The sequence below is a fragment of the Fragaria vesca genome, linkage group LG2, assembly GCF_000184155.1.
Source record: "Fragaria vesca subsp. vesca linkage group LG2, FraVesHawaii_1.0, whole genome shotgun sequence".
Classification (NCBI taxonomy): Eukaryota; Viridiplantae; Streptophyta; class Magnoliopsida; order Rosales; family Rosaceae; genus Fragaria; species Fragaria vesca.
In genome coordinates, this window is record NC_020492.1 from 6,263,194 (window position 1) to 6,277,326 (window position 14,133).

At 37.7% G+C, this 14,133-nt stretch overlaps 2 protein-coding genes across 2 annotated transcripts; both read left to right on the forward strand.

Moving 5' to 3' along the window:
* The first annotated feature begins 678 nt into the window (after positions 1-678).
* Positions 679-5,436, forward strand: LOC101314711 (U-box domain-containing protein 3-like). Its single transcript, XM_004289905.1, has 6 exons — positions 679-746; positions 1,652-1,932; positions 2,270-2,386; positions 2,581-3,495; positions 3,592-4,464; positions 4,954-5,436. The coding sequence occupies exons 1-6, from the start codon at positions 719-721 to the stop codon at positions 5,014-5,016; spliced, it is 2,277 nt and encodes a 758-aa protein (XP_004289953.1). The 5' UTR covers positions 679-718; the 3' UTR covers positions 5,017-5,436.
* A 5,899-nt stretch (positions 5,437-11,335) lies between these two features.
* Positions 11,336-12,237, forward strand: LOC101301170. Its single transcript, XM_004292165.1, has one exon. It carries the CDS (start codon positions 11,596-11,598, stop codon positions 12,235-12,237), a length of 642 nt encoding a protein of 213 aa, XP_004292213.1. The 5' UTR covers positions 11,336-11,595.
* The last annotated feature ends 1,896 nt before the right edge of the window (positions 12,238-14,133 follow it).

Genomic DNA, 14,133 nt, shown 5'->3' on the forward strand with positions numbered 1-14,133 from the left:
TTACATGTGTGCCTTGGCCTTATGCCAATAGGATATGTAGTTAGACTAGATCTATGTATTCATATTCTTACCATATTGGTATTGTGTAATTCCATATATAAAGGGCTCCTATCAATGAATAAGATGATGATTCTCTTGCTATCTCTTTGTCTCTACACTTTATCTTTCATCATTCCTTTAATTTTTTAAAGAACATGGTGAATTTGTGAAGATACTAGGGGTACATTGGTAATTAGAGATAGTTAGACAAAGAATCATGGTACTTCTCTGTAGGATATTTTTCTGGATATCATTGTTCCATTGCATTCTTCAACCTTCAATCTTCCACCCTTTTAATTAACACAAACGGCTTGACGTCTCCTACAATTTTCCATCCCTAATCATGGTTATTACATTCTAAAGCCTCCTTTAAATGTTTATCATCCTCTCTCTGCCTCTCTCATTAATCCATTAAATAAAAATTTACCCTCACCCCAACAAATCTGCAACCACATAGGCCCCACCATTTTAGTTCTTATTTTTTTCCCCATTCCATCAAAATTTCTATTCATTCCTTTGAACACTCACTCTCTCTTCCCCTCTCTCTCTCTCTCATGCAGCTTTGTAATGAAAGCAGTGCATGAGGGTTTAGATTGATTCTTCAAAGATTGATCTTTTGTCACACCCATTGAAGATTTCATGTTAAAGTTTTCAGCTTTGGGCTGATTAAGATCTGTTTATGGCTCAAGCCACCAGGCATAGAGGAGGTAAGGTTTTGATTCAAAGATTAAGTTTTTATTTCTGCAATGTTAAATTTCTTCATTCATATGTTTACTTATGCAAATGGGTTGGAGATTAATTGGGTTGGGGGTGCTTTGTTTAGCCTGAATTTGAGCTCTTCTGGCATTTGTGCAAACTTTCCGGGTTAGCAGTTTGGTAATCTATAAAATGTTTGATCAGTTTATCTTTTAATTTAATTTTTGACATATGAATAGAATTAAAGGGTTCTAGTATAGTGAATTAACACACCTCTGGCATTGCTCAAGAGATTAGGAAATGGAGAAAATTTGGCTTTTGAATCTCATTTGGTTTGGTTTCCTAAGACTAAGAGAAAAAGAAACACAAATTTACTTACTCGACTAAGTTGAGCCGAGGTTCTTGTATATTCTGGTCTCACATTGTGTATTACAAAACTACTTTCCCTCGTTTTCATGTCCTTTAAATGATGAATCAACAGTGTAATTCATTCGCTGTCAAAAATTTTAAACGTTTTTGGCAGGAAAGATCTATATTTTGAAACACAAACAGATGGCCTTGGGTCTGAAGTTTTTTCTCTGTGAAAATTGTGTATTTCATTGTTTAATTAGATTTGCTTTCAGAACCATTAGTGTCAAATACAACATGATAGTTGAGTTAGAGTCCCTCTGAACAAAAGTAAGATACTCGCTTGGGATTAGCTGTTATATCATTATGTTTCTGTGGGAACTTCAGAACCAGAAAAAGAAAACTGCTGTCATAGGTCTAATGATAATCTGGGGATGCAAAAGACACACTTACATTTGCAAACTAAAACTATTTCGAGCAGAAATATTTTGGTGAAGTTCACATTCTTATTATGTTTTTTCTGTTGTCTGTAGTTTTAATTTGTGACTTTTTTTTTCTTCCTCAACAGGTGAGATGGACACAGCGTCTATAAAATGTCTAATCAATAGTATATCGCGATTGGTTCATCTAGTTTCATGCCAAACAGTGAAGTCTGTGCCTATTCAGAAGGTTTACAGAACCATAGTTGATGTATTGAAGCTTTTGAAGCCATTACTTGATGAGGTAGTTGATTACCATATCCCTTCAGATGATATTCTATTTCAAGAGTGTGAAGAACTGGACATGGTTGTCAATGAAGCCCGGGAATTCATTGAAAACTGGTCTCCAAAGTCGAGCAAACTATTAAGTGTAAGTTTAACTGAATAGTATATCTTTCTAGTCATGCTTCATGCTTGAAAATTTTCATCATGGAATGGCTTTGGTTTATCATATGCACTGATTCATAAATAAATAAATAAAAGAAAACAAAAACCAAGGAAATTAATAGGGTACAGCTTTGGTGTTCTTATGACATTGTGAACTGTCTTTCCCTATGCATCCATGGAAATTATCAATAACTTTACAAATACGGACTTTGAATTAAAGTTCCTTGTTTTGGTGTGTGTGATCAGATGTGCTCGAGTATGGGTGTATGAGGTTTTCTTTTACATGTTTTAACTTCAGTCTGTTTACAATTTATCCTCAGGCTTTGCGGAGTGAGCCATTGTTGATAAAGATACAAAATTCATCGCTCAAGATTTGCTGTACATTAAGTAGATTATTACAGTCGTCTTCATCTCGTTCCGGTTTAATGGGTCTTCAGGTATTTGCTAACTTCAAAATGTCTTCTGTATATACCGTTTTCACAAAAAGTAAAGGGGTTCATCCAGATATCTACGACCCATTATCTCAGCCTAGTTCTTATCGTCTGTTATTTAGTCTACTTCTGATGATGTTTTTCTTGTTTTGTAAATAATCATAATAATTACAAGCCTAATAACTGGAAAAATGTTTCAGCAATGTATGCAGGAAATTGAACGTTTGAAGCCTGAAAGAGTAACAGAATACTTAGAAGAGGCTCTGAAAAGTCAAACAAAAGATTTCATGCCTTCCACCAAATATCTTATGAAAATTACTGAATTGCTTAGCTTGACTTCCAGCCAAGAACTGTTGAAAGAAAGTATTGCTGTAGAAAAGGAAAGAATGAATGTTGAAGTTCGTGATATTAGAGGGGAACTAGCTAAAATCGACCAAGTTGTGGTTCTTGTCTCCCATATTCGCGAATTCATGGTTAAAAGTGACCACATTACCGCATCTGGCATCCCAGTCCCTCCATACTTCCGCTGCCCTTTGTCTTCAGAGCTCATGTTGGATCCTGTGATTGTAGCTTCAGGTCAAACATACGAGAGAACTTCCATTCAGAAGTGGCTTGATCATGGGTTGATTATCTGCCCAAAGACCCGTCACAGGCTGACACATACAAACCTCATTCCTAATTATACGTTCAAAGCTATGGTAGAAAGTTGGTGTCAGGAAAATAATATTATACTTGCGATGAACTCTCACTGCACTAATGCTATCACTGTCCCATCTCCATCAGGTCACATCTCTCCTGAAGGTTTAATTCACACAGATACCCAGTACTCCATGCGCAGTAGCAATTCAACATCAAGATCCTCTGTTGAAGTTGAGAAGCAAAGAAAAGATGAATATCCTAGATTGAGTGGAGAAAAGTCCAATGGATGCCCTAGCGGTGAGAAAGGCCAGTCATCGCCAAAACAGTCATATATTCATAGCAGGAGTGAATCAGCCTCAAGTACTGTTTCCAGTGTTGATTATATGCCTCCCCCATCTATTAAGGTATCAGGGATATCCAATAAGCATCAAAAGGATAATGATTTTTCTGGAGAAATCACATCTGAGTATCCTGGTGCTTATACTCCAAATAAAGAATCAGGATTTTCCCCTGGGCTATTAGGAAAGAAGTCTCACCTTTTGAAAGCAAAAATAGAAGTGGCATCATGGCAGGACAGCCCTAATTACCCAAACAAACAGCTGCTTCCATTTTCTAGCTCAGAATCTGATGGTTTAACGACAACATCCCATGTCATGAAATTGATTGAAGACCTCAAGAGCCAATTGGACGATGTGCAAACTATGGCTGCAGAAGAATTGCGGCTTCTTGCAAAGCACAATATGGATAATCGCATTATTATAGGCCAGTGTGGTGCTATCACACCCTTGCTTTCGCTGTTATATTCAGAGGTGAAGATAATGCAAGAGCATGCTGTGACAGCTCTTTTGAATTTATCAATTAATGAAGACAATAAGGCCATGATTGCAGAAGCAGGAGCAATTGAACCACTAATCCATGTTCTGAAAACAGGAAATGATGGTGCCAAAGAAAATTCAGCTGCAGCTTTATTCAGCCTCTCTGTCTTGGATGAATACAAGGCAAAAATTGGCCGTTCTGGTGCAGTAAAGGCCTTGGTTGATCTTCTACGCTCCGGGACTCTTAGAGGGAAGAAAGATGCTGCTACAGCACTGTTCAATCTCTCAATTTTTCACGAAAATAAGGCTCGTCTAGTTCAAGCTGGGGCTGTGAAGTATCTTATTGAGTTGATGGATCCCGACACTGGGATGGCGGACAAGGCTGTTGCTCTTCTGGCAAATTTGTCCACTATTGCAGAGGGGCGCTTGGCAATTGCCCGGGGAGGAGGAATTCCGTTACTAGTTGAGATTGTTGAATCAGGTTCTCAGAGGGGAAAGGAAAATTCTGCCTCCGTTCTACTGCAACTGTGCCTTCATAGTCCAAAGTTTTGTACTATGGTTCTTCAGGAAGGAGCTGTCCCTCCGCTGGTTGCTTTATCTCAGTCTGGCACTCCAAGAGCAAAGGAAAAGGTTTGTAGCTGAGAAATTTTTCATGCATATTTATTTAGCTCTCTGTTTATCTGCTTACACTTTGGTGTGTTAAATATGGTGATGGCTTTTCAGACCCCATGCAACTCTTAAAAATTAAAAAGATGAAAAAGAAACTAACCGATTATTAAATAAACCAGTGCTTTTTTCTTCCCATCTGTTGATCAACTGTTATTTAGCAATCCAGAAAGAAGCTTTACTCCTTTTGCCCTGGATAGACACAATTACTTAGCATTAACAATTAAACAGGAGATGATTCCATAATGGCAAAGGTTTGCATGAAACCTCAGACATGCAGAACAGATATCATATTGTCATGTGAGGTTTTTGTTTTGGTCAAAAGTAGGCTATGGTTTCTAGCAAATCTGGAACCATGCCGTGGCGACTTTAACTGTTGTCGACATTAAAACTTTAAGAATTATCTGGAGTTGTGGAACAAAATAGATAATATGTTTTACATGAATTATGCAGGCACAACAGCTTCTCAGCCACTTCCGGAATCAGAGAGAAGGGGCTATGGGGAAGGGAAAATAGAGAAATTTTGTTGATCGGTTGCTGATTTTTTTTCTCCCTCGATATTGCTCTTCCATAATATTTGATTCTCCCTCCAGAATTCAGTAGAGCTATTCTTTTTTCCACATATTCTTTACTTGTGCTTTTGGTTTTCGAAAAGTTTAAACTTTTTGCCTCTTTTTGTATGAGTGAGCTAAGGATTGATTCACAAGAGCCTAGGATGTCCAAACTTTTCTTTCTGTGTGTTTTCTTCTTTATTTTGCTTTCTCTTGTACTTATGCTAGGTGAGCTTCTTGTGCTCTTAGTTTGCCCGAGAACATAGCTTCGCTTAGTGGCTGCAGTGATTGATTTGGTTCTCCTACATTGTTGTACATATACTTTGTACATATAATATACACTCGTGTAATTTGCAGTATGATCAGACTTTACATTATCATATTATATGCTGTTTCTATGCGCGCATTAATTCTTGCTTCCTTGACACTTTTTCTCATGCGCCAATTTGAGCACCCGATCGAGATAGACAGTGATGCTCCATTTGAAGAGTTATATTAGCACTATAAGTTTGAGACAAAGAAATTGTTCATTGAAGTTTTTGTTTGGGTATGCCTGTTTGTAGATTGATTACCAAAGGTTTGGTTAAGCAAATCTCTTGGCTGAAAAGTTTGAGACAGAGAAATCTCTACTATTCATTTGTGCTTTGCTTTTTCCCTGAGAAAGATATGCGGGCAAGTGAGTGCTGCCCGGACTTTGATTATGGATGAGATTGATTCATCCTTTTTATGAAGCCACTAATTAATAATGTGGAAAACGAAATGAGTTAGTTTAGGGTTTGGTAGTTTATGATATCAATCTATACAAGTCACTATATCAATTCTCGTTCAACAAAAAAGAAAAGGTTCACTACATCAATTAGTTGTGTCAAATGGCAATCCTGCGAGTTTATTATATCAGTTACTTCAGATTAGTAGGATACAAGGCTGGTGCTTCTATAATACTAATCATTTCGATTAATGATCGACATACGTGGGTACATAGCTTTTGTAAAAAAAAAAAAAAAAACGTAGGTAAATAGAAGCATCTCTACATTTGCTGATTTACACTGTGAGGGGAACACGAGTCGGGTTTCATATCCAGGCAGGGGGGACAAGGTCCCTGAGTTATGCAGTTCAGACTTCCAGTGACTGAAATTGATTTTTAATATATGGGGTTTGGATCCTTTAATTTGCAAGAATGATATTGACAAATACTCTTACAAACTGGACACTGTAACTTGCAAAAGGCTCGGTTTTAAAATTCTAAGACCTTTAGCTTGAAGGTTATAGAAATAAACTAAATAGAGGTGTCTCGAACGCATCTAATGTTCATACAATTGAGTGATAAATGTAAAAATGTCTCTGGGGGAACATTCTTCACTCAAAGACCACACCTATCGGATCTATGACTCATATTAGCAAGGGCGTTGCAACGAAGTTAGCTGCTTTGAACACATGAAAAAAGCGAATGGACTCAAAAGAGCTACTCAAACATTTGATATCATAAAGTTTGAGGAGTCTCCAAAGGGGGTGAGAAATGTCATTAACTACATCGATAATTAGTTTGGAATCCCCTTCCACTTCAATCTTCATGAGACCTCTCTCCTTTGCACATATAAGGTTTTTCCGGAGCGCCAGGGCCTCGGCAACAAGAACATTGGTGACACCTGAGTTGAAAGCACCTGTTGCAATTGGTTGTCTAGAAGAAGTTCTTAAGATGAAACCTCTTGCTACTGAGTTGTTTTTTACCAAGCCATTAAATTTAATTTTAACCTAATCAGCTGGGGGTGGTGACCACCTGATCATATTTACTTCATTCATTCTTCCATTTGTATCCATATTGGTTGTAGAAAATTTTGTAATTCGTTGGATTATATTTCTATGAAGACCTAGCTACTAAATTTAGACTAATTTGGATCCCTGTTTAGTAGAGAGATCGAGTTTAGGCAGATTTGGAGTGGTTTAAAAGATAGACCAAAAGTTCGAGAGGAGCAATGCAAATTGTTTGAGAATGGTAATGTGCAAATTAAACTAAAATGATGTATAATGATATAACCAAATGAATATATATAGCTAGAGTAATCTAGAGTAATCTAACTTAGCAGCTCATCATTGCATGATAATGTTGTTTTGGAATCCAAAAGCCGAATCAATTTGGTAAAATTGTGCATCCATGTATGTTGTTTTGGAATAAATATTAGATAGCCTGTTGAACTGTTGGATATATACGTGTAGATGAGACCAATCGATATTTTGGCATTATGATCGACTAGTATCAGAGATTCAGATCAGCTCGGGCAATGTTTTGTGATTGGTTGCTTGTGACCCAATACACAAGTTGGAGAGCTCACATGCGAACATAGATAAGAAATAGAAGCATTTAGAACTTGTTAGTTTGTGGTTAAGGTGGATTTCCAAATCCGAATGAGACGATAATTGAAGATGACATGAATATATAACACAAAGTTAAGTTGATGAAAATAGCGACTTTGAGCAAAACCATACTACTATGCCTGTGAAAAAAAAATGAAGAATCATCTATTAATGTAACCACACAACTAAATTAGTTGATGTTCTATACTTTTATGTTGAAAATTCAATAATTCATATATAGATCATATTTCAAGTGACAAAAGAATTGACCTAATTATCAACTATTTCCCTAGAAAAATTCACTTAGCTAGGTGCATGAGTTGTAATCACTGAATCATTCCCATTACGTATATTCACATTCTAATCAAACAGTGAAACTTAAAACGCATGGAGTGAAAATCAGTTTACATATCAAACTATATATAGAACAGAGATATAAAAAAAAACCAATAATATTGTTAATTATATGGTATAAATAAATCTATTATCTATATATATATATATATACACACACATATAAAGGATGATCAAGAATTCAAGATCAAGCTAGCATTATGACTCGGGCCATGTAAAACAAGAGAAGAAACAAATAAAATCTGAGATGATCGATGGACCGGTCTCTGCGTAGGAGTTAAGACGGTAATTAATGGTCTAATTAATTTATATCCTTTTCTCTTTCTCCTCGATGGCGATGGCGATGGCGATGGGAGATGATTATGTGAGAAAAACCCCCCATTAATCACAGCTGTAAAGATCGGTCCTTTACACAACGCAGCAACGCATGCCCAGCTAATCATATATTCACTTCTTGGAGTCACAGATGTTTAAGTTTGTTTATAGATACGAATATATCCAGCAATAATGGTTTTGGTAGTACTAGAAACTACTGTGCAGTAACAGTTGCCATGTTCAGAACTCAGAAGTAGTGTACGTAGATAACTGTAGTGCATGAATGTGAAAGATCAAGGATGATCAATATACATGTTGTCAGTTGCAATATAAATGTAGGTTTGGCATTTTTCTTCATCAGTAGTCATCGTGCTTGACCCTATTGCATTGTTGAATGTGAAAGATCGATGTAATGCATAACATTGACGTCAATCATTTTCTATATTTAGGGTTAATAATAGGTTTACTCTACATACACATTAACAGCATATGATTTTGGAACACAAATTCTGGATACAGCTAGAGGCATACATACATATGAAGCTTACAAATATGTACGATATCAATTATTTCATTTTCGATGTAGAAGCCATACGTACCCATCGCTATATTGATGTGATGCAAGAAACTATGGCCAATCAATGTTGCATTCTACCATTTGAGAAGCAGTACATGTGTAGGAGAGGATGATAATGGGGCCTTAGCTTCTTAAATCTGAGGTGCATGTGATTCTTTTGAGCTTAACTTATTTATTTGTTCGAAAGAGTCAAGTGTTACAGTAACTCAACATCGCCAATTTGAAAATAACATGTAACAAGTTCATAGTTTTCATTTTCATGTAAATGAGTTAGAGTTAGTTCAATATTCTCTCTCCTTCTCACCCCGTAAAACCAGGTTCTAGGGTTTCTAAGGAAAAAGTTTGTTTCCATCTAACGGCGCGTCTAGTGACGACGTCGTCGGACGGGATTTGTTGTTGGCTGTTTGGTGGTCATAGCGAATAGGTTGATGACGGTGAAGCGATAGATGGAGGCCTCTCATGGATTCAGTTTGAGTAGGTGTTTGGTGGATCATTGCAGACTTTTTCTCCGGTGGAGATGTTGATCGCTGTTTCAAGAAAGCTAGTCAGGCCATGGCGAAGCGGTGATCAAACGGGGCAAAGGGGGGAATGAGGCGGCGAAGGCCTACCTGGATCTAGGTTGGGTCTCCCGCCTTGCTTCGGTTCTGATTATGGGAAGGTGCGTAGACGAGGTCTTTTTTTTGGATGGCGGTCGTCATTGTCGGTGGGGTGGAGGCGCTGTAGCTTTTGGGCCAGGTCACGGGTTGGCTTGCACCTAGTGGCCCAATGGTATAGGTTGGGCCTGAGCCTATATGGGCTTAGGTCTGTTTGTTTTTCTTAGTTTTTTGTTTGGTTTAGTTAGGTTGTGTCATCGCTCCCCTTTGGGCGAGGATGTTAGGGTGTTGGTTTGAGTTGGTGTTGTTGGTGGTTTTGGTAGAGCCATGGTTGGTGTCATGTCCAGAGACTATTAGGGTTAACGTCGGTGTTTTCTTATTGTCAATATAATAGGGAGGTTGCCCCTGCATTTATGCTGACGGTATTGGTGTATAGTGTTTGGTGGGGTTGTTTCTTCTTGAGGTTGCCTGTAAAGAGGTATCAAGGCTTCTGAATGGGGTTAGGATTAGGTTACATTTGGACCATTTTCGGTTCATGTTTATTGTAATCATTGATATGTGAGTATGGAGGAGTGTGAGAACTTGTTGTCAACGACTGAGATCTCCCATGGTTGTTATAGTTTGGTTATTATTATATAAAGATTTATCTTCTTAAAAAAAAAAGAAAAAAAAAAGAAAGAGAATTAGAGTTAGCTCTTAATGCTAATGCAACAATTGTTTTCGTGTATTCTTAGTATACATTCCATTTAGAAATGCTTTACTTCTAAGGAAATCAGCTTTTATTTAAAATTTTAGATGAACATTTTTTTTTGGTAAAACTACATATCACTAGCAAACTGATTTTAAAAGCAATCTCAAGGTCACTACTTTTAGAAGCTTTTTTCATTAAAAACATTGGAAACTAATATTTTATGTCTTGACATAGGTGATTATTTTCACAGCACAGCAGACGTACAGTAGTATATATATACATATTATTATTTTTTGTTTAAGTCTCATCAATCCCAAACTAACCCAAAAGGTTCAAAAAGATGTTTAAATATGGAGGGGATTAACGATATTCAAAATTAAGTTTCTCTGTACTCCTTTTTACTTTTAACGCTTCTCTCGTCTAACTTATCTTCATTTCTTCTGTAAATTAATAACAAACAAAATTATAAGGCAAGTAAAAATAAGCAGCGACCAATTGTATGAAAGAATTTACAATATTAATTCATAGGATGGAAAGCGACTTAAAATTTAAATCGACCTGCAGCTGGTAATGTGTTTAAGACTGTTTTGTGCATGCATCCACCTATATATTCTATATATTCTCTCAAAATTTTCCTGCAGAAAATATATATCTTATTCTCGCTCTCGCAATATGTATTCTTCACATTGGGGCATTCTGCAAATATATATCACAGAAGTCCCACGGGGATTCCATATATGTATAGGTGACTGTTCCAAGTGTTCTAAAGCTGAGATGGGGCCTCAATTGTGTGTCAGGAATTGAAGTCTTATTTTGGGGAGAAAAAGAAAAGTACTGGGGGACAAAAAATTCACAATGGCACTCTAGTCATTCAGAAAGGAACTGACGAACTGTCATTCAATTCAACAGTACAGATTAGAGGGTACTAGTCAAGAAGTAAATAATGTTCTGTAATCCCCCTTCAATATTTTACCCCCATCCAGACTTGTTTTAATTTCCTGTCTCCATTTCAACCTACTGTCCCAAATGCCTTTCCATTTTCATAAAAAGCCCTAAATATTTCACAATTATTGTAATTCATGCCATTGTCGAGAGTTGTTTTGCTCGACCCTTTTCAGGAAATCCCGGCCGACCCTTCAAAGTTTATGAAACCAAACCTAGCTGCTTAGAATTCCATCAGAAAATCCAGATCCCTATTCAAGCTTTCTTTCTAGCTAGTATATATCACTGTCGATTCTCAAACAATTTAAGCAAAACAAGAAAAAGTACTTGAAAGCTGTATCTCTCTCTCTCTCTCTGTCTCTCTGAGAGAAAGAGTCAAGAGGTACAGTCCTCTCAAAGCTCTCCCATCAATCACCAAACTCTTTTTCTTGCTTCACCATTTCCAGCTTCATTTCCTTCTATATATCTCTCTCTCTCTCTCTACTCACTCCATCCATCCCTTTTCTGAATATGGAACTCCCCTCTGTAATATCAATCAATTATTAGCGTCTGTTTTGTTTCCTTGTTTTCATAATCAAACACTAGAAATCAATCAAAGATTCATCCAGTACAGTGCTAGGACCACTTCTTCTTCCAAAGTCTTTTAACCTCAACTCTCTCTTTCTCTGTGGTGAGGATCGGAAACCCTAAAAGAAGAAGAAGAAGGTGAGTAGTAAGTCCATGGATTCGATCCCAGATATGGATGACTCCCCCAACTCTGCAGAGCACAAAATTCAGAACCATAACCTAATCATGACCACGGCTGGCATGATGATGAACAGCGGCGCAGCTAGTTCTGGTGTGACACTAGCAGCCTCGGGTTCTTCTTCTTCTTCATCTTCTCCTGGTTCCAGTAGCCGCTACGAGAACCAAAAGCGCCGTGACTGGAACACCTTCGGACAGTACCTGAAGAACCACCGCCCTCCGCTCTCCCTGTCCCGCTGCAGCGGCGCTCATGTTCTCGAGTTCCTCCGCTACCTCGATCAGTTCGGCAAGACCAAAGTCCACACTCCAATCTGCCCCTTCTATGGCCACCCCAACCCACCAGCCCCATGCCCCTGCCCGCTCCGCCAGGCATGGGGCAGCCTGGATGCCCTCATCGGCCGGCTTCGGGCTGCCTTCGAGGAGAACGGAGGCAAGCCCGAAGCCAATCCTTTCGGAGCTAGAGCCGTTAGGCTCTATCTCCGTGAGGTTCGGGACTTGCAGTCCAAAGCAAGAGGAATCAGCTACGAGAAGAAGAAGCGGAAGCGCCCGCCGCTACCGCCACAGTTGCCTCCACCGCCTCATCAGCATCAGCCTCCTCCCGGTGCCAGCTGTCAGTAAGCTCAAGTCGCAGCTCTGATGATGATCCATTGATATGATCAATGGAAAATGATGAGCTAGCTATGTTGAGATATAATCAATCCCGCTCTACCAGATGGTATTTTCTTAAATTTCATGTCTTTTTTTTTTATTTAATTAGTTAAGACTATGTTGGTAAGGTATTTGGGTGTTGTCTAGGGTTTAGTAGTTAATTTTATGTTGTTGTTGGTAGCCACTCTGAGCACTACTAGAGAGATCAGACTTCTTGTGTTTCAGTTTCTGTGCTTAATTAAGTTTCTGTTTCTTCTATTTGCTGTGAGATCGATCTGATCGAAAACATTTATTAGATTCATATATCATTTTCTTGTGACATCATGAATCTGTCTGATAACTCGTAGATTTGCTTAGTTAACCCATAGATTTGCTTGGAGATTGGAGCTTCTGCCTTGTTTTTCATTCACATATAGCAATTTTCTTGAAAGCTGTTCTTGGAAACTCCGAGTTAACTCAGAATCAAACACTGGACAAAGCTTGAAAGGACTTTACATTAAGTTCATACATGAACATGTCAGATATATATATGTCTGTTTGCACCATATATATAAATTTGCTTTCTTTAGTGCTTTGTGTTGCTGGTTGGACAGACAAAGCCTCTCGTATATCTCTGATTTCCATTAGCTTCTCCTTCAGTGTTCCCACTTTTTCCTACTTTACTGTCTTAGGAATATTTGATACAAGTAGCTCTATGCCTATACCTCAGCTCTAATTTGATGCAAAATTACCCTAATATATTGATCTGCTGTAATTAACTTGATCGATCATCATGAGTCTTGCTAGGTATTTACTAATTGCATTCGTTGATCATCTGATTGATCTGAAACTTGCGTCAGGATTGGTATGTCATGCAGATGCACATCCATTTTCATATTATATTTTTCAAATGAGACTTTCCTTATTTGTCATATCAGCCTCAGATAGTCAGATGTTACTGATCACAGAGAGCAGCAGCAGTGGAAATAATTTGCACTACTGTTTGCACTACTGTCAAGTCTGCAACCCAGAGTGTGAAACGTGAATAGTATTAGAGAATCTTAGTGAGAATTCCAATTTTGTCAAAACATGGTTAAGTTGTTTCTTTGGTCAAGCAAAGCATAGCTAATGGTCATTAAGTGATGTAGATTAAGTAAATCCATATTGTCTGCTAGAACAATTACAGGTAAAACAGGACAACAGCTTGAATGTGAATCTGTGATTGGATACCCTTGTCAAATGATCCTCTATAGCTAGGAGTATATGATTAATCATCTTTAGGTTTAATTTAAGATGCTAATCGTCGTCCCTAATTGATCCCTTTGTGGCTCATTCATTATACTCAGAGACACATTAGCTCATTAGGGTTTTGGTTCTAGAAAGCCTTGATTGATTTCCCTTTTGAGTTAAGTAGTGGCGATTGGCGAATATCACTTTGGATCTTAGAGAGGCTCTATTCGCAATGCCAATCATTTCGGTCCAACATAGGATTATTATCTAAAGTAGTATTGTTTAAGATCCCTTGAAGAGACCCTTTTTAACTCTAGTCATACGTACGTAATTTGAAGGAAAATTAGAACTCTTTGATGTCATCATATACTACATTTAGCAGGATTTTCTTTGGATTATATTAACCTGCTCCACTAATTTATCTCTTTATTTGTTTGCCAAATTTTTTTAATTTTTTTATTTTGTCCAAATCCATTCGTTCTGGGAAACACTAGAGCTGCGCACCCTGCTTCCTGCAGAACAGGCAGCTAGGAATTGTTTGCTCTGATTTCCAATCAATTATTACAGATCATCAACACCTTTATTATTCATAATAATGCATCACTTTGCTTTCTTCTTCTCTCGTGCTATTTTTACTGATTCAAATTAGCTTGACCT